This window comes from Oncorhynchus kisutch, linkage group LG2 (assembly GCF_002021735.2).
Source record: "Oncorhynchus kisutch isolate 150728-3 linkage group LG2, Okis_V2, whole genome shotgun sequence".
In the NCBI taxonomy this organism is placed as follows: Eukaryota; Metazoa; Chordata; class Actinopteri; order Salmoniformes; family Salmonidae; genus Oncorhynchus; species Oncorhynchus kisutch.
The window spans coordinates 79,989,426-80,012,215 of NC_034175.2; the positions used below are offsets into that span (position 1 = coordinate 79,989,426).

General features: G+C 43.0%; 1 protein-coding gene across 2 annotated transcripts in view; it reads right to left on the reverse strand.

Annotated features, from left to right (window-relative positions):
- Nucleotides 1–22,790, reverse strand: part of LOC109886614 (neurexophilin-2) — a 141,148-nt gene that overhangs the window by 20,599 nt on the left and 97,759 nt on the right. Inside the window, exons 3-4 of one of the 2 annotated variants that reach the window (XM_031801883.1) lie at nt 1,659–2,384; nt 111–1,270 (exon numbers count right to left, since the gene is read on the reverse strand). In XM_031801883.1, coding sequence (XP_031657743.1) covers nt 1,217–1,270; nt 1,659–2,384 — 780 coding nt within the window. In that variant the 3' untranslated portion in view covers nt 111–1,216. Of the gene's footprint in view, nt 1–110; nt 2,385–22,790 lie in introns of those variants that run through there. The other variant, XR_004204860.1, reaches the window with a different exon arrangement.

Here is a 22,790-nt window from a genome sequence, read left to right on the forward strand (position 1 = left end):
AGTGGGTTAACTGCCTTGCTCAGGCGAACAGTGCGTTAACTGCCTTGTTTAGGGGAACAGTGGGTCAACTGCCTTGCTCAGGGGAACAGTGGGTTAACTGCCTTGATCAGGGGAACAGTGGGTTAACTGCCTTGAACAGTGGGTGAACTGCCTTGCTCAGGGGCAGAACACCTGATTTTTACCTTGTCAGCTTGGGGATTCAGCTTGGGGATACCATGTTGATCATGTTGTGGTTATTCTAACAGAACCAGGGTTGAACAAGGGTTGGTGATATTGTAACCAGGGTTGGTGATATTGTGACCAGGGTTGGTGATATTGTGACCAGGGTTGGTGATATTGTGACCAGGGTTGGTGATATTGTAACCAGGGTTGGTGATATTGTGACCAGGGCTGGTGATATTGTAACCAGGGTTGGTGATATTGGTAATATTGTGACCAGGGCTGGTAATATTGTAACCAGGGTTGAGGATATTGTAACCGGGGCTGGTGATATTGTAACCAGGGTTGGTAATATTGTGACCAGGGTTGGTGATATTGTAACCAGGGTTGGTGATATTGTGAAGAGGGTTGGTGATATTGTAACCAGGGTTGTTAATATTGTGACCTCGGCTGGTGATATTGTAACCAGGGTTGGTGATATTGTCAAGAGGGTTGGTGATATTGTAACCAGGGTTGGTGATATTGTAACCAGGGTTGGTGATATTGTAACCAGGGTTGGTGATATTGTGACCAGGGCTGGTGATATTGTGACCAGGGTTGGTGCTATTTTGACAAGGGTTGGTGATATTGTGATCATACTAACTCTAAGGGAGATCCAGCTTACAGACTTGATCAGCCAGTGGAGCAGTAGGGAGTGTCATTATGGTAGTTGTAGTCCGGCAGGCCTTCAGCCAGTGGAGGAGTAGGGAGTGTCATTATGGTAGTTGTAGCCCGGCAGACCTTCAGCCAGTGGAGGAGTAGGGAGTGTCATTATGGTAGTTGTAGTCCGGCAGACCTTCAGCCAGTGGAGGAGTAGGGAGTGTCATTATGGTAGTTGTAGTCCGGCAGACCTTCAGCCAGTGGAGGAGTAGGGAGTGTCATTATGGTAGTTGTAGTCCGGCATACCTTCAGCCAGTGGAGGAGTAGGGAGTGTCACTATGGTAGTTGTAGTCCGGCAGACCTTCAGCCAGTGGAGCAGTAGAGAGTGTCATTATGGTAGTTGTAGTCCGGCAGACCTTCAGCCAGTGGAGGAGTAGGGAGTGTCACTATGGTAGTTGTAGTCCGGGCAGACCTTCAGCCAGTGGAGGAGTAGGGAGTGTCACTATGGTAGTTGTAGTCCGGGCAGACCTTCAGCCAGTGGAGGAGTAGGGAGTGTCATTATGGTAGTTGTAGTCCGGGCAGACTTTCAGCCAGTGGAGGAGTAGGGAGTGTCATTATGGTAGTTGTAGTCCGGCAGGCCTTCAGCCAGTGGAGGAGTAGGGAGTGTCATTATGGTAGTTGTAGTCCGGCAGACCTTCAGCCAGTGGAGCAGTAGGGAGTGTCATTATGGTAGTTGTAGTCCGGCAGACCTTCAGCCAGTGGAGCAGTAGGGAGTGTCATTATGGTAGTTGTAGTCCGGCAGACCTTCAGCCAGTGGAGGAGTAGGGAGTGTCACTATGGTAGTTGTAGTCCGGGCAGACCTTCTGCACCAGTTTGTAGTCCACGCTGTAGAAGGCGATGTAGATGCAGATGACTTTAAAGGGCTTGGAGCAGAGCCAGGAGACGTGGCTCTGTGTCTGTTCCTGGTAACACACCTTGGAGGAGTCGAAGCTGCACAGAGCCGTCTTCTTGTTGCGGTCCGTCTTCTCATACTCGATACGACAGTTGAAAGCTTTAGAGTCTTTTGTCTCCAGTGTGGACTGCTGAGCCATCTCAAACTCCACCACTTTAGATGGCGGCACCAGACTCACCGACACGTTCCCCAGGCCGGTGGAGTTATGGCGGAAGTAGACACTGAACGTTCCGTTACCGTGGTCCACGATCTTCCCGGTGATCAGCAGGTTAAGCTTGACGGTCTTAATGTTGGAGTGGAAGTCTCCCCAGCCAAACATCTTCTTGAACTTGCCTGTCTTGACGATGGGTCGTCGCTTGGCTCTGACCTGGCTGGCCTGAACATCTGTCTGGTTGGATAACCAATCCCAGAAGTCCTCCATGTTCTCTAGGTATGTCATGTCCCTGATGGGGTTGTGTTTAAGGCTGGGGTGCCCGACAGCTCCAGGAACCCCCCTAGCGAACAGCCTCAGGGGGTTGAGGACTCTGGGACTGGCACCGGCTCCACTGGGGGAGAACTTCTCCTCATGGTCCCCCTCCTCCCACTCTATCAGCTCTGTCTCTGGGAACTGCAGCTGGACCTTCCTGCACCACACCTACAGAGGAAACACAGAGAGATATAGGAAGTTAAAGGACATGAACTACACAATGTACTATATACCACAACTGTAATATTCAAACAGCGACTGGATGCATACAATAATATAAAACACATTAAAGCTATATTCTGTAATTTATTCACTTTAAAAAAAATTGCGACGCTATCTGCATAAACCGAAAGGTTATAATTATGTGGATGTTTGTCTATTGTTCCACTACTATTCCACTTTATGACCTACTATATCACCACAATATCCACTATAATATGTCCTCCTATACATGAATGGATTTGAAGTGTTCAGCTGTAATTATTTGTCCTAATCTAGACATAACACTCTACTCAGCAGTGATCCTCTCTACCTCACAGCCTCTGCTTCAGGAGTGGTTCCTGGTCCAGTCTAGATACAGTTCAATCATAATACATGGTAATAAGCTGTTAGGTGTTAGCAGTAATTAGCTAGCAGGTACTGGAGGCCTGGACTCTGGTTGCACCAGATGTGAAGCTTTAAAAAAGGCTGTTTCACATCTAACACGAGCTCTACTGTATTTCCACCTCATTATAACTTCATCTGTAAGCTTAATTGAAGCATATGTGTTCACAGCGAACAAACTAGACACGTTGTCTACGACCATTACACAGTGTTAGAACGTTGTCTGGTTATCTTTCAGAAAATAAATGTGTACAATGATTTTGTACAGCGTTTAATATAATATACAGCAGCAGGAGAATGTTTATTGTTTTGTCTCTTTTTATTGAACATACTGTACTCTGACTTGAGAGGAAACTAAATGTATTCGTCATGTATTCCTCATGTTCAGTGAGATGCTCAGGTGAAGATTGGACAAGATTAGCATCATGGAAATGAGAGAAACATCTAAGGCTGATGAACAACTGGGGAAATTGCTGTGACAACAAGGAGGATAGCAAATACAGAGAGAAATGTGAACTCCCTCTCCTCTCTCTCTCCCTTCTTTCTCTCCCTCTCTCTCTCCCTCCCCCTTCTTTCTCTCCCTTCTTTCTATCCCTCCTTCTCCCTCTCTCCCCCTCCTCTCTATCTCTCCTCTCTCCCTCTCCTCTCTCTCTGCCTCTTTCTCTCTCTCCATTCTCTCTCTCCCTCTCCTCTCTTTCTCTCCCCCTTCTCTCTCTCCCCCTTCTCTTGGTGCTGTATGAGACAACATGCTGCTGTTGGTGAAGCTGTAAAGCCCTGAACAGTCACATGGAAAGAAGAGGCAATCATTTAGACTTCAAAACTGAGAAAGAAAAAAAACCTGCCAGGCAAGGTCTGATGAAGGAGAAACACAAAAGCTTCTTAATTAAGATTGGTTAATCGGAGCTGCTATGCTGATTGGTTAAGCGGAGGAAGCCGCTATGCTCCAGGCATTCCAGGGCGACGTGGCTTAAAACAGACACTATTATCGTAATAAGCCCCGATTTATGAAGTTGAAAACACAAGACCTCATTCCAAGTGTTCAAAGCTCAGAGATTAACTGCCAGGGTTGGGATGTGCCTGTGGAGGAGACCATGAAAACACAAGACCTCATTCCAAGTGTTCAAAGCTCGGAGATGAACTGCCAGGGTTGGGATGTGCATGTGGAAGAGACCATGGAAATGTGACTGACTTTCTTGTCACTGTTCTCTTTATATGTTCCTATAAATACCTAATGTCACACAACCTATATCACACAACATGTACCACGTCTTCTTATCACACAACCTATACCACACAACCTGTACCACGCCATCTTATCACACAACCTATATCACACAACCTATACCACACAACCTGTACCACGCCATCTTATCACACAACCTGTACCACACCATCTTATCACACAACATATACCACACAACCTGTACCACGCCATCTTATCCCACAACCTATACCACGCCATCTTACCACACAACCTATACCACACAACCTATACCACACAACCTGTACCATGCCATCTTATCACACAACCTACACCACACCATCTTATCACACAACCTATAACACACAACCTGTACCACACAATCTTATCACACAACCTACACCACACCATCTTATCACACAACCTACACCACACCATCTTATCACACAACCTATCACACACAAACTGTACCACGCCATCTTATCACACAACCAATATCACACAACCTACACCACACAACCTGGACCACACAATCTGATCACACAACCTATACCACACAACCTGTACCTGCCATCTTATCACACAACCTATACAACACCATCTTATCACACTGCCTGTACCACGCAATCTTATCACACAATCTATACCACACAACCTGTACCACGCCATGTTATCACACAACCTATATCACACAACCTGTACCACGCCATCTTATCACACAACCTATATCACACAACCTGTACCACACCATCTTATCACACAACCTATATCACACAACCTGTACCATGCCATCTTATCACACAACCTATACAACACCATCTTATCACACTGCCTGTACCACGCAATCTTATCACACAATCTATACCACACAACCTGTACCACGCCATCTTATCACACAACCTATATCACACAACCTGGACCACGCCATCTTATCACACAACCTATACCACGCCATCTTATCACACAACCTATATCACACAACCTATACACAACCTATACCACACAACCTGTACCACACAATCTTATCACAAAACCTATACCACACAATCTGATCACACAACCTATACCACACAACCTGTACCATGCTATGTTATCACACAACCTGTACCACACCATCTTATCACACAATATATACCAAACAATCTATACCATGCCATCTTATCACACAACCTATACCACACAACCTGTACCAAGCCATCTTATCACACAACCTATATCACACAATCTGTATCACACCAACTTATCACACAACCTATACCACACCATCTTATCACACAACCTATATCACAAGACATAAACCACGCCATCTTATCACACAACCTATATCACACAACCTATACAACGCCATCTTATCACACAACCTGTACCACACCATCTTATCACACAACCTATACCACACAACCTGTACCACGCCATCTTATCACACAACCTGGACCACGCCATCTTATCACACAACCTATACCACGCCATCTTATCACACAACCTATATCACACAACCTATACACAACCTATAACACACAACCTGTACCACACAATCTTATCACAAAACCTATACCACACAATCTTATCGCACAACCTATACCACACAACCTGTACCACGCCATCTTATCACACAACCTATACCACGCCATCTTATCACACAACCTATACCACACAACCTGTACAACACCATCTAAACACACAACCTATACCACACAACCTGTACGACGCCATCTTATCACACAACCTGTACCACGCCATCTTATCCCACAACCTATACCACGCCATCTTACCACACAACCTATACCACACAAACTGTACCACGCCATCTTATCACACAACTTGTACCACGCCATCTTATCACACAACCTATACCACACAACCTGTACCACACCATCTTATCACACAACCTATACTGCACAACCTGTACCACACCATCTTATCACACAACCTATACCACACACCATGTACCACGCCATCTTATCACACAACCTATATCACACAACCTGGGCCACACCATCTTATCACACAACCTGTACCACGTCATCTTATCACACAACCTATACCACGCCATCTTATCACACAACCTGTACAACACAACCTGTACCACGCCATCTTATCACACAACCTATACCACGCCATCTTGTCACACAACTTATACCACACTATCTATACCACACCATCTTATCACACAATCTATACCACGCCATCTTATCACAAAACCTATATCACACAACCTGGGCCACACCATCTTATCACACAACCTGTACCGCTCCATCTTATCACACAACCTATACCACGCCATCTTATCACACAACCTGTACAACACAACCTGTACCACGCCATCTTATCACACAACCTATACCACGCCATCTTGTCACACAACTTATACCACACTATCTATACCACACCATCTTATCACACAACCTGTACCACGCCATCTTATCACACAACCTGTACCACGCCATCTTATCACACAACCTGTACCACACCATCTTATCACATACCCTATATCACAAGACAAATACCACGCCATCTTATCACACAACCTATATCACACAACCTGTACCACGCCATCTTATCACACAACCTATACCACACCATCTTATCACACAACCTATACAACACAACCTGGACCATGCCATCTTATCACACACCTTATACCACGCCATCTTATCATACAACCTATACCACGCCATCTTATCCCACAACCTATACCACACAACCTGGACCATGCCATCTTATCACACAACCTGAACCACACCATCTTATCACACAACCTATACCACACAACCTGTACCACAGAGTCTTATCACACAACCTATACCACACAATGTGATCACACAACCTATATCACAAACAACATTTACCACGCCATGTTATCACACAACCTATTTCACACAACCTGTTCCACGCCATCTTATCACACAACCTACATCACAAGACATATACCAAGCCATCTTATCACACAACTTGTAAAAAACACAACCTATAGCACGACATCTTATCACACAACCTATAGCACGACATCTTATCACACAACCTGTACCACGCCATCTTATTACACAACCTATAGCACGACATCTTATCACACAACCTGTACCACGCCATCTTATTACACAACCTATAGCACGACATCTTATCACACAACCTGTACCACGCCATCTTATTACACAACCTATAGTACGACATCTTATCACACAACCTGTACCACGCCATCTTATCACACAACGTATACCACACTATCCATACCCCACCATCTTATCACACAATCGATACCACACAAGCTATACCATGTCATCTTATCACACAACCTATACCACACAACCTGTACCACGCCATCTTATCACACAACCTATACCACACAACCTGTATCACACCATCTAATCACACAACCTATATCACACAACCTATACCACACCATCTTATCACACAACCTGTACCACACAACCCAACCTGTACCTGGCCATCTTATCACACAACCTATAACACGCCATCTTATCACACAACCTATACCACACTATCTATACCACACCATCGTATCACACAATATATACCACACAATCTATACCATGCCATCTTATCACACAACTTTTCCCACACAACCTGTACCACGCCATTTAGTCACACAACCTATACCACACAACCTATACCACAAAACCTATACCACACCATCTTATCACACAATCTATACCACACAATCTATACCATGCCATCTTATCACACAACCAATACCACGCCATCTTATCACACAACTTATACCACACTATCTATACCACGCCATCTTATCACTCAACCTGTACCACGCCATCTTATCACACAACCAATACCACGCCATCTTATCACACAACTTATACCACACTATCTATACCATGCCATCTTATCACACAACCAATACCACACCATCTTATCACACAATCTATACCACACAATCTATACCATGCCATCTTATCACACAACCTGTACCACGCCATCTTATAACACAACCTATACCACGCCATCTTATCACACAACCTGTACAACACAACCTGTACCACGCCATCTTATCACACAACCTATACCACGCCATCTTATACACCATTTTATCAAACAACTTATACCATGCCATCTTATCACACAACCTATACCACACCATCTTATCACACAACCTATACCTTGTCATCTTATCACACAACCTATAACACACCATCTTATCACACAATCTATACCATGCCATCTTATCACACAACGTATACCACACCATCTTATCACACAACCTATACCACACAACCTTCCTGACCACATTATCTATACCACACCATCTTATCACACAATATATACCACACAATCTATACCATGCCATCTTATCACACAATCTATACCACACAACCTGTAACACGCCATTGAATCACACAACTTATATAACACAACCTATACCACACCACCTTATCACACAATCTATACCACACAATCTATACCATGCCATCTTATCACACAACCTATATCACACAACCTGTACCACGCCATTTATCACACTATCTATACCACACAATCTATACCACACAATCAATACCACACAATCTATACCACACCATATTATCACACAACCTATACCATGTCATCTTATCACACAACCTATAACACACCATCTTATCACACAATCTATACCATGCCATCTTATCACACAACCTATACCACACCATCTTATCACACAACCTATACCACACAAGCTTCCTGACCACACTATCTATACCACACCATCTTATCACACAATCTATACCACACAATCTATACCATGCCATCTTATCACACAAACTATAACACAACATCTTATCACACAACCTATACCACACAACCTGTACCACACAATCTTATCACAACACCTATACCACACAATCTGATCACACAACCTATACCACACAACCTTCCTGACCACACTATCTATACCACACCATCTTATCACACAATCTATACCAAACAATCTATACCATGTCATCTTATCACACAACCTATAACACAACATCTTATCACACAACCTATACCACACAACCTGTACCACACTATCTTATCACAACACCTATACCACACAATCTGATCACACAACCTATACCACACAACCTGTACCATGCCATGTTATCACACAACCTGCACCACGCCATCTTATCACACAACCTATACCACACACCCTGTACAACGCCATCTTATCACACAACCTATATCACACAACCTGGGCCACACCATCTTATCACACAACCTATACCACGCCATCTTATCACACAACATATACCACACAACCTGTATCACACCATTTTATCACACAATCTATATCACACAACCTATACAACGCCATCGTATCACACAACCTATACCACACAACCTGTACCATGCCATCTTATCACACAACCTATACCACACAACCTGTATCACACCATCTAATCACACAACCTATATCACACAACCTATACCACGCCATCTTATCACACAACCTATACCACACTATCTATACCACACCATCGTATCACACAATATATACCACACAATCTATACCATGCCATCTTATCACACAACTTTTCCCACACAACCTGTACCACGCCATTTAGTCACACAACCTATACCACACAACCTATACCACACAACCTATACCACACCATCTTATCACACAATCTATACCACACAATCTATACCATGCCATCTTATCACACGACCTATATCACACAACCTGTACCACGCCATCTTATCACACAACCTATACCACACAACCAATACCACACCATCTTATCACACAACCTATACCACACAACCTGTACCATGCCATGTTATCACACAACCTATACCAAACCATCTTATCACACAACCTATACCACACAACCAATACCACACCATCTTATCACACGACCTATATCACACAACCTGTACCACGCCATCTTATCACACAACTTATACCACACTATCTATACCATGCCATCTTATCACACAACCAATACCACACCATCTTATCACCCATCTATACCACACAATCTATACCATGCCATCTTATCACACAACCTATACCACACAATCTGTACCACGCCATCTTATCACACAACCTATACCACACAACCTGTACCACACCATCTTATCACACAACCTATACAACACACCCTGTACAACGCCATCTTATCACACAACCTATATCACACAACCTGGGCCACACAACCTATAAAACACAACCTGTACCATGCCATCTTATCACACAACCTATACCACACAACATGTACCACGCCATCTTATCACACAACCTATAACACACCATCTTATCACTCAACCTATTCCACACAACCTGTACCACGCCATCTTATCACACAACCTATATCACACAACCTGTACCATGCCATCTTATCACACAACCTATACCACACAACCTGTACCACGCCATCTTATCACACAACCTATACCCCACAACCTGTACCACGCCATATTATCACACAAAATGTATCACACAACCTGTACCACGCCATCTTATCACACAACCTATACCACACATCCTGTACCACACCATCTTATCACACAACCTATACCATGCCACCTTATTACACAACCTACACCATGCCATCTTATCACACAACCTATACCACACAACCTGTACCACACCATCTTATCACACAACATATACCACGCCATCTTATAACACAACCTATACCACACAACCTGTACCACGCCATCTTATCACACAACCTGTACCACACAATCTTACACCATGCCATCTTATCACACAACCTGTACCACGCCATCTTATCACACAACCTGTACCACGCCATCTTATCACACAACCTGTACCACGCAATCTTATCACACAACCAATACCACACTATCTATACCATGCCATCTTATCACACAACCTATACCATGCCATCTTATCACACAACCTATACCATGCCATCTTATCAAACAACCTATACCACGCCATCTTATCACACAACTTATACCACACTATCTATACCATGCCATCTTATCACACAACCTATACCATGCCATCTTATCACACAACCTATACCACACCATCTTATCACACAACTTATACCACACTATCTATACCATGCCATCTTATCACACAACCTATACCACACAACCTGTACCACGCCATCTTATCACACAACTTATACCACACTATCTATACCATGCCATCTTATCACACAATCTATATCACACAACCTATACAACGCCATCTTATCACACAACCTGTACCACACAAACTGTACCACACCATCTTATCACACAACCTATACCACACAACTTGTACCAGACAATCTTATCACAACACCTATACCACACAATCTGATCACACAACCTATACCACACAACCTGTACCATGCCATGTTATCACACAACCTGTACCACGCCATCTTATCACACAACCTATATCACACAACCTGTACCACACCATCTTATCACACAACCTATACCACGCCATCTTATCACACAACCTATACCACACAACCTGGACCACACCATCTTATCACACAACCTATACCATGCCATCTTATCAGTCAACCTATTCCACACAACCTGTACCACGCCATCTTATCACACAACCTATATCACACAACCTGTACCACGCCATCTTATCACAAAACCTATACCACACAACCTGTACCACGCCATCTTATCACACAACCTATACCACCATGTTATCACACAATCTATACCACACAAACTGTACCACGCCATCTTATCCCACAACCTATACCACGCCATCTTACCACACAACCTATACCACACAACCTATACCACACAACCTGTACCACACAATCTTATCACACAAAATGTACCACACAACCTGTACCACGCCATCTTATCACACAACCTATACCACACATCCTGTACCACACCATCTTATCACACAACCTATACCACGCCATCTTATAACACAACCTATACCACACAACCTGTACCATGCCATCTTATCACACAACCTACACAACACAACCTGTACCACGCCACCTTATCACACAACCTACACCATGCCATCTTATCACACAACCTATACCACACAATCTTATCACACAACCTATACCACACCATCTTATCACACAACCTATACCACACAACCTTCCTGACCACACTATCTATACCACACCATCTTATCACACAATCTATACCACACAATCTATACCATGCCATCTTATCACACAACCTATAACACAACATCTTATCACACAACCTATACCACACAACCTGTACCACACTATCTTATCACAACACCTATACCACACAATCTGATCACACAACCTATACCACACAACCTTCCTGACCACACTATCTATACCACACCATCTTATCACACAATCTATACCAAACAATCTATACCATGCCATCTTATCACACAACCTATAACACAACATCTTATCACACAACCTATACCACACAACCTGTACCACACTATCTTATCACAACACCTATACCACACAATCTGATCACACAACCTATACCACACAACCTGTACCATGCCATGTTATCACACAACCTGCACCACGCCATCTTATCACACAACCTATACCACACACACTGTACAACGCCATCTTATCACACAACCTATATCACACAACCTGGGCCACACCATCTTATCACACAACCTATACCACGCCATCTTATCACACAACATATACCACACAACCTGTATCACACCATTTTATCACACAATCTATATCACACAACCTATACAACGCCATCGTATCACACAACCTATACCACACAACCTGTACCACGCCATCTTATCACACAACCTATACCACACAACCTGTATCACACCATCTAATCACACAACCTATATCACACAACCTATACCACGCCATCTTATCACACAACCTATACCACACTATCTATACCACACCATCGTATCACACAATATATACCACACAATCTATACCATGCCATCTTATCACACAACTTTTCCCACACAACCTGTACCACGCCATTTAGTCACACAACCTATACCACACAACCTATACCACACAACCTATACCACACCATCTTATCACACAATCTATACCACACAATCTATACCATGCCATCTTATCACACGACCTATATCACACAACCTGTACCACGCCATCTTATCACACAACCTATACCACACAACCAATACCACACCATCTTATCACACAACCTATACCACACAACCTGTACCATGCCATGTTATCACACAACCTATACCAAACCATCTTATCACACAACCTATACCACACAACCAATACCACACCATCTTATCACACGACCTATATCACACAACCTGTACCACGCCATCTTATCACACAACTTATACCACACTATCTATACCATGCCATCTTATCACACAACCAATACCACACCATCTTATCACCCATCTATACCACACAATCTATACCATGCCATCTTATCACACAACCTATACCACACAATCTGTACCACGCCATCTTATCACACAACCTATACCACACAACCTGTACCACACCATCTTATCACACAACCTATACAACACACCCTGTACAACGCCATCTTATCACACAACCTATATCACACAACCTGGGCCACACAACCTATAAAACACAACCTGTACCATGCCATCTTATCACACAACCTATACCACACAACATGTACCACGCCATCTTATCACACAACCTATAACACACCATCTTATCACTCAACCTATTCCACACAACCTGTACCACGCCATCTTATCACACAACCTATATCACACAACCTGTACCATGCCATCTTATCACACAACCTATACCACACAACCTGTACCACGCCATCTTATCACACAACCTATACCCCACAACCTGTACCACGCCATATTATCACACAAAATGTATCACACAACCTGTACCACGCCATCTTATCACACAACCTATACCACACATCCTGTACCACACCATCTTATCACACAACCTATACCATGCCACCTTATTACACAACCTACACCATGCCATCTTATCACACAACCTATACCACACAACCTGTACCACACCATCTTATCACACAACATATACCACGCCATCTTATAACACAACCTATACCACACAACCTGTACCACGCCATCTTATCACACAACCTGTACCACACAATCTTACACCATGCCATCTTATCACACAACCTGTACCACGCCATCTTATCACACAACCTGTACCACGCCATCTTATCACACAACCTGTACCACGCAATCTTATCACACAACCAATACCACACTATCTATACCATGCCATCTTATCACACAACCTATACCATGCCATCTTATCACACAACCTATACCATGCCATCTTATCAAACAACCTATACCACGCCATCTTATCACACAACTTATACCACACTATCTATACCATGCCATCTTATCACACAACCTATACCATGCCATCTTATCACACAACCTATACCACACCATCTTATCACACAACTTATACCACACTATCTATACCATGCCATCTTATCACACAACCTATACCACACAACCTGTACCACGCCATCTTATCACACAACTTATACCACACTATCTATACCATGCCATCTTATCACACAATCTATATCACACAACCTATACAACGCCATCTTATCACACAACCTGTACCACACAAACTGTACCACACCATCTTATCACACAACCTATACCACACAACTTGTACCAGACAATCTTATCACAACACCTATACCACACAATCTGATCACACAACCTATACCACACAACCTGTACCATGCCATGTTATCACACAACCTGTACCACGCCATCTTATCACACAACCTATATCACACAACCTGTACCACACCATCTTATCACACAACCTATACCACGCCATCTTATCACACAACCTATACCACACAACCTGGACCACACCATCTTATCACACAACCTATACCATGCCATCTTATCAGTCAACCTATTCCACACAACCTGTACCACGCCATCTTATCACACAACCTATATCACACAACCTGTACCACGCCATCTTATCACAAAACCTATACCACACAACCTGTACCACGCCATCTTATCACACAACCTATACCACCATGTTATCACACAATCTATACCACACAAACTGTACCACGCCATCTTATCCCACAACCTATACCACGCCATCTTACCACACAACCTATACCACACAACCTATACCACACAACCTGTACCACACAATCTTATCACACAAATGTACCACACAACCTGTACCACGCCATCTTATCACACAACCTATACCACACATCCTGTACCACACCATCTTATCACACAACCTATACCACGCCATCTTATAACACAACCTATACCACACAACCTGTACCATGCCATCTTATCACACAACCTACACAACACAACCTGTACCACGCCACCTTATCACACAACCTACACCATGCCATCTTATCACACAACCTATACCACACAATCTTATCACACAACCTATACCACACCATCTTATCACACAACCTATACCACACAACCTTCCTGACCACACTATCTATACCACACCATCTTATCACACAATCTATACCACACAATCTATACCATGCCATCTTATCACACAACCTATAACACAACATCTTATCACACAACCTATACCACACAACCTGTACCACACTATCTTATCACAACACCTATACCACACAATCTGATCACACAACCTATACCACACAACCTTCCTGACCACACTATCTATACCACACCATCTTATCACACAATCTATACCAAACAATCTATACCATGCCATCTTATCACACAACCTATAACACAACATCTTATCACACAACCTATACCACACAACCTGTACCACACTATCTTATCACAACACCTATACCACACAATCTGATCACACAACCTATACCACACAACCTGTACCATGCCATGTTATCACACAACCTGCACCACGCCATCTTATCACACAACCTATACCACACACACTGTACAACGCCATCTTATCACACAACCTATATCACACAACCTGGGCCACACCATCTTATCACACAACCTATACCACGCCATCTTATCACACAACATATACCACACAACCTGTATCACACCATTTTATCACACAATCTATATCACACAACCTATACAACGCCATCGTATCACACAACCTATACCACACAACCTGTACCACGCCATCTTATCACACAACCTATACCACACAACCTGTATCACACCATCTAATCACACAACCTATATCACACAACCTATACCACGCCATCTTATCACACAACCTATACCACACTATCTATACCACACCATCGTATCACACAATATATACCACACAATCTATACCATGCCATCTTATCACACAACTTTTCCCACACAACCTGTACCACGCCATTTAGTCACACAACCTATACCACACAACCTATACCACACAACCTATACCACACAATCTTATCACACAATCTATACCACACAATCTATACCATGCCATCTTATCACACGACCTATATCACACAACCTGTACCACGCCATCTTATCACACAACCTATACCACACAACCAATACCACACCATCTTATCACACAACCTATACCACACAACCTGTACCATGCCATGTTGTCACACAACCTATACCACACCATCTTATCACACAACCTATACCACACAACCAATACCACACCATCTTATCACACGACTTATATCACACAACCTGTACCACGCCATCTTATCACACAACTTATACCACACTATCTATACCATGCCATCTTATCACACAACCTATACCACACAACCTGTACCACGCCATCTTATCACACAACTTATACCACACTATCTATACCATGCCATCTTATCACACAATCTATATCACACAACCTATACAACGCCATCTTATCACACAACCTGTACCACACAAACTGTACCACACCATCTTATCACACAACCTATACCACACAACTTGTACCAGACAATCTTATCACAACACCTATACCACACAATCTGATCACACAACCTATACCACACAACCTGTACCATGCCATGTTATCACACAACCTGTACCACGCCATCTTATCACACAACCTATATCACACAACCTGTACCACACCATCTTATCACACAACCTATACCACGCCATCTTATCACACAACCTATACCACACAACCTGGACCACACCATCTTATCACACAACCTATACCATGCCATCTTATCAGTCAACCTATTCCACACAACCTGTACCACGCCATCTTATCACACAACCTATATCACACAACCTGTACCACGCCATCTTATCACAAAACCTATACCACACAACCTGTACCACGCCATCTTATCACACAACCTATACCACCATGTTATCACACAATCTATACCACACAAACTGTACCACGCCATCTTATCCCACAACCTATACCACGCCATCTTACCACACAACCTATACCACACAACCTATACCACACAACCTGTACCACACAATCTTATCACACAAAATGTACCACACAACCTGTACCACGCCATCTTATCACACAACCTATACCACACATCCTGTACCACACCATCTTATCACACAACCTATACCACGCCATCTTATAACACAACCTATACCACACAACCTGTACCATGCCATCTTATCACACAACCTACACAACACAACCTGTACCACGCCACCTTATCACACAACCTACACCATGCCATCTTATCACACAACCTATACCACACAATCTTATCACACAACCTATACCACACCATCTTATCACACAACCTATACCACACAACCTTCCTGACCACACTATCTATACCACACCATCTTATCACACAATCTATACCACACAATCTATACCATGCCATCTTATCACACAACCTATAACACAACATCTTATCACACAACCTATACCACACAACCTGTACCACACTATCTTATCACAACACCTATACCACACAATCTGATCACACAACCTATACCACACAACCTTCCTGACCACACTATCTATACCACACCATCTTATCACACAATCTATACCAAACAATCTATACCATGCCATCTTATCACACAACCTATAACACAACATCTTATCACACAACCTATACCACACAACCTGTACCACACTATCTTATCACAACACCTATACCACACAATCTGATCACACAACCTATACCACACAACCTGTACCATGCCATGTTATCACACAACCTGCACCACGCCATCTTATCACACAACCTATACCACACACACTGTACAACGCCATCTTATCACACAACCTATATCACACAACCTGGGCCACACCATCTTATCACACAACCTATACCACGCCATCTTATCACACAACATATACCACACAACCTGTATCACACCATTTTATCACACAATCTATATCACACAACCTATACAACGCCATCGTATCACACAACCTATACCACACAACCTGTACCACGCCATCTTATCACACAACCTATACCACACAACCTGTATCACACCATCTAATCACACAACCTATATCACACAACCTATACCACGCCATCTTATCACACAACCTATACCACACTATCTATACCACACCATCGTATCACACAATATATACCACACAATCTATACCATGCCATCTTATCACACAACTTTTCCCACACAACCTGTACCACGCCATTTAGTCACACAACCTATACCACACAACCTATACCACACAACCTATACCACACAATCTTATCACACAATCTATACCACACAATCTATACCATGCCATCTTATCACACGACCTATATCACACAACCTGTACCACGCCATCTTATCACACAACCTATACCACACAACCAATACCACACCATCTTATCACACAACCTATACCACACAACCTGTACCATGCCATGTTGTCACACAACCTATACCACACCATCTTATCACACAACCTATACCACACAACCAATACCACACCATCTTATCACACGACTTATATCACACAACCTGTACCACGCCATCTTATCACACAACTTATACCACACTATCTATACCATGCCATCTTATCACACAACCAATACCACACCATCTTATCACCCATCTATACCACACAATCTATACCATGCCATCTTATCACACAACCTATACCACACAATCTGTACCACGCCATCTTATCACACAACCTATACAACACACCCTGTACAACGCCATCTTATCACACAACCTATATCACACAACCTGGGCCACACAACCTATAAAACACAACCTGTACCATGCCATCTTATCACACAACCTATACCACACAACATGTACCACGCCATCTTATCACACAACCTATAACACACCATCTTATCACTCAACCTATTCCACACAACCTGTACCACGCCATCTTATCACACAACCTATATCACACAACCTGTACCACACCATCTTATCACACAACCTATACCACACAACCTGTACCACGCCATCTTATCACACAACCTATACCCCACACCCTGTACCACGCCATCTTATCACACAAAATGTATCACACAACCTGTACCACGCCATCTTATCACACAACCTATACCACACATCCTGTACCACACCATCTTATCACACAACCTATACCATGCCACCTTATTACACAACCTACACCATGCCATCTTATCACACAACCTATACCACACAACCTGTACCACACCATCTTTTCACACAACCTATACCACGCCATCTTATAACACAACCTATACCACACAACCTGTACCACGCCATCTTATCACACAACCTGTACCACACAATCTTACACCATGCCATCTTATCACACAACCTGTACCACGCCATCTTATCACACAACTTATACCACACTATCTATACCATGCCATCTTATCACACAACCTGTACCACGCAATCTTATCACACAACCAATACCACACTATCTATACCATGCCATCTTATCACACAACCTATACCATGCCATCTTATCACACAACCTATACCATGCCATCTTATCACATAACCTATACCACGCCATCTTATCACACAACTTATACCACACTATCTATACCATGCCATCTTATCACACAACCTATACCATGCCATCTTATCACACAACCTATACCACGCCATCTTATCACACAACTTATACCACACTATCTATACCATGCCATCTTATCACACAACCTATACCACACAACCTGTACCACGCCATCTTATCACACAACTTATACCACACTATCTATACCATGCCATCTTATCACACAATCTATATCACACAACCTATACAACGCCATCTTATCACACAACCTGTACCACACAAACTGTACCACACCATCTTATCACACAACCTATACCACACAACTTGTACCAGACAATCTTATCACAACACCTATACCACACAATCTGATCACACAACCTATACCACACAACCTGTACCATGCCATGTTATCACACAACCTGTACCATGCCATCTTATCACACAACCTATATCACACAACCTGTACCACACCATCTTATCACACAACCTATACCACGCCATCTTATCACACAACCTATACCACACAACCTGGACCACACCATCTTATCACACAACCTATACCACGCCATCTTATCAGTCAACCTATTCCACACAACCTGTACCACGCCATCTTATCACACAACCTATATCACACAACCTGTACCACGCCATCTTATCACAAAACCTATACCACACAACCTGTACCACGCCATCTTATCACACAACCTATACCACACCATGTTATCACACAATCTATACCACACAAACTGTACCACGCCATCTTATCCCACAACCTGTACCACGCCATCTTATCACACAAAATGTATCACACAACCTGTACCACGCCATCTTATCACACAACCTATACCACACATCCTGTACCACACCATCTTATCACACAACCTATACCATGCCACCTTATTACACAACCTACACCATGCCATCTTATCACACAACCTATACCACACAACCTGTACCACACCATCTTATCACACAACCTATACCACGCCATCTTATAACACAACCTATACCACACAACCTGTACCACGCCATCTTATCACACAACCTGTACCACACGATCTTACACCATGCCATCTTATCACACAACCTGTACCACGCCATGTTATCACACAACCTGTACCACGCCATCTTATCACACAACTTATACCACACTATCTATACCATGCCATCTTATCACACAACCTGTACCACGCAATCTTATCACACAACCAATACCACACTATCTATACCATGCCATCTTATCACACAACCTATACCATGCCATCTTATCACACAACCTATACCATGCCATCTTATCACACAACCTATACCACGCCATCTTATCACACAACTTATACCACACTATCTATACCATGCCATTTATCACACAACCTATACCATGCCATCTTATCACACAACCTATACCACGCCATCTTATCACACAACTTATACCACACTATCTATACCATGCCATCTTATCACACAACCTATACCACACAACCTGTACCACGCCATCTTATCACACAACTTATACCACACTATCTATACCATGCCATCTTATCACACAATCTATATCACACAACCTATACAACGCCATCTTATCACACAACCTGTACCACACAAACTGTACCACACCATCTTATCAAACAACCTATACCACACAACTTGTACCAGACAATCTTATCACAACACCTATACCAAACAATCTGATCACACAACCTATACCACACAACCTGTACCATGCCATGTTATCACACAACCTGTACCACGCCATCTTATCACACAACCTATACCATGCCATCTTATCACACAACCTATACCACGCCATCTTATCACACAACTTATACCACACTATCTATACCATGCCATTTATCACACAACCTATACCATGCCATCTTATCACACAACCTATACCACGCCATCTTATCACACAACTTATACCACACTATCTATACCATGCCATCTTATCACACAACCTATACCACACAACCTGTACCACGCCATCTTATCACACAACTTATACCACACTATCTATACCATGCCATCTTATCACACAATCTATATCACACAACCTATACAATGCCATCTTATCACACAACCTGTACCACACAAACTGTACCACACCATCTTATCACACAACCTATACCACACAACTTGTACCAGACAATCTTATCACAACACCTATACCACACAATCTGATCACACAACCTATACCACACAACCTGTACCATGCCATGTTATCACACAACCTGTACCACGCCATCTTATCACACAACCTATATCACACAACCTGTACCACACCATCTTATCACACAACCTATACCACGCCATCTTATCAGTCAACCTATTCCACACAACCTGTACCACGCCATCTTATCACACAACCTATATCACACAACCTGTGACACGCCATCTTATCACAAAACCTATACCACACAACCTGTACCACGCCATCTTATCACACAACCTATACCACACCATGTTATCACACAATCTATACCACACAAACTGTACCACGCCATCTTATCCCACAACCTATACCACGCCATCTTACCACACAACCTATACCACACAACCTATACCACACAACCTGTACCACACAATCTTATCACACAAAATGTACCACACAACCTGTACCACGCCATCTTATCACACAACCTATACCACACATCCTGTACCACACCATCTTATCACACAACCTATACCACGCCATCTTATAACACAACCTATACCACACAACCTGTACCATGCCATCTTATCACACAACCTACACAACACAACCTGTACCACGCCACCTTATCACACAACCTACACCATGCCATCTTATCACACAACCTATACCACACAATCTTATCACACAACCTATACCACACATCCTGTACCACACCATCTTATCACACAACCTGTACCACTCCATCTTATCACACAACCTGTACCACGCCATCTTATCACACA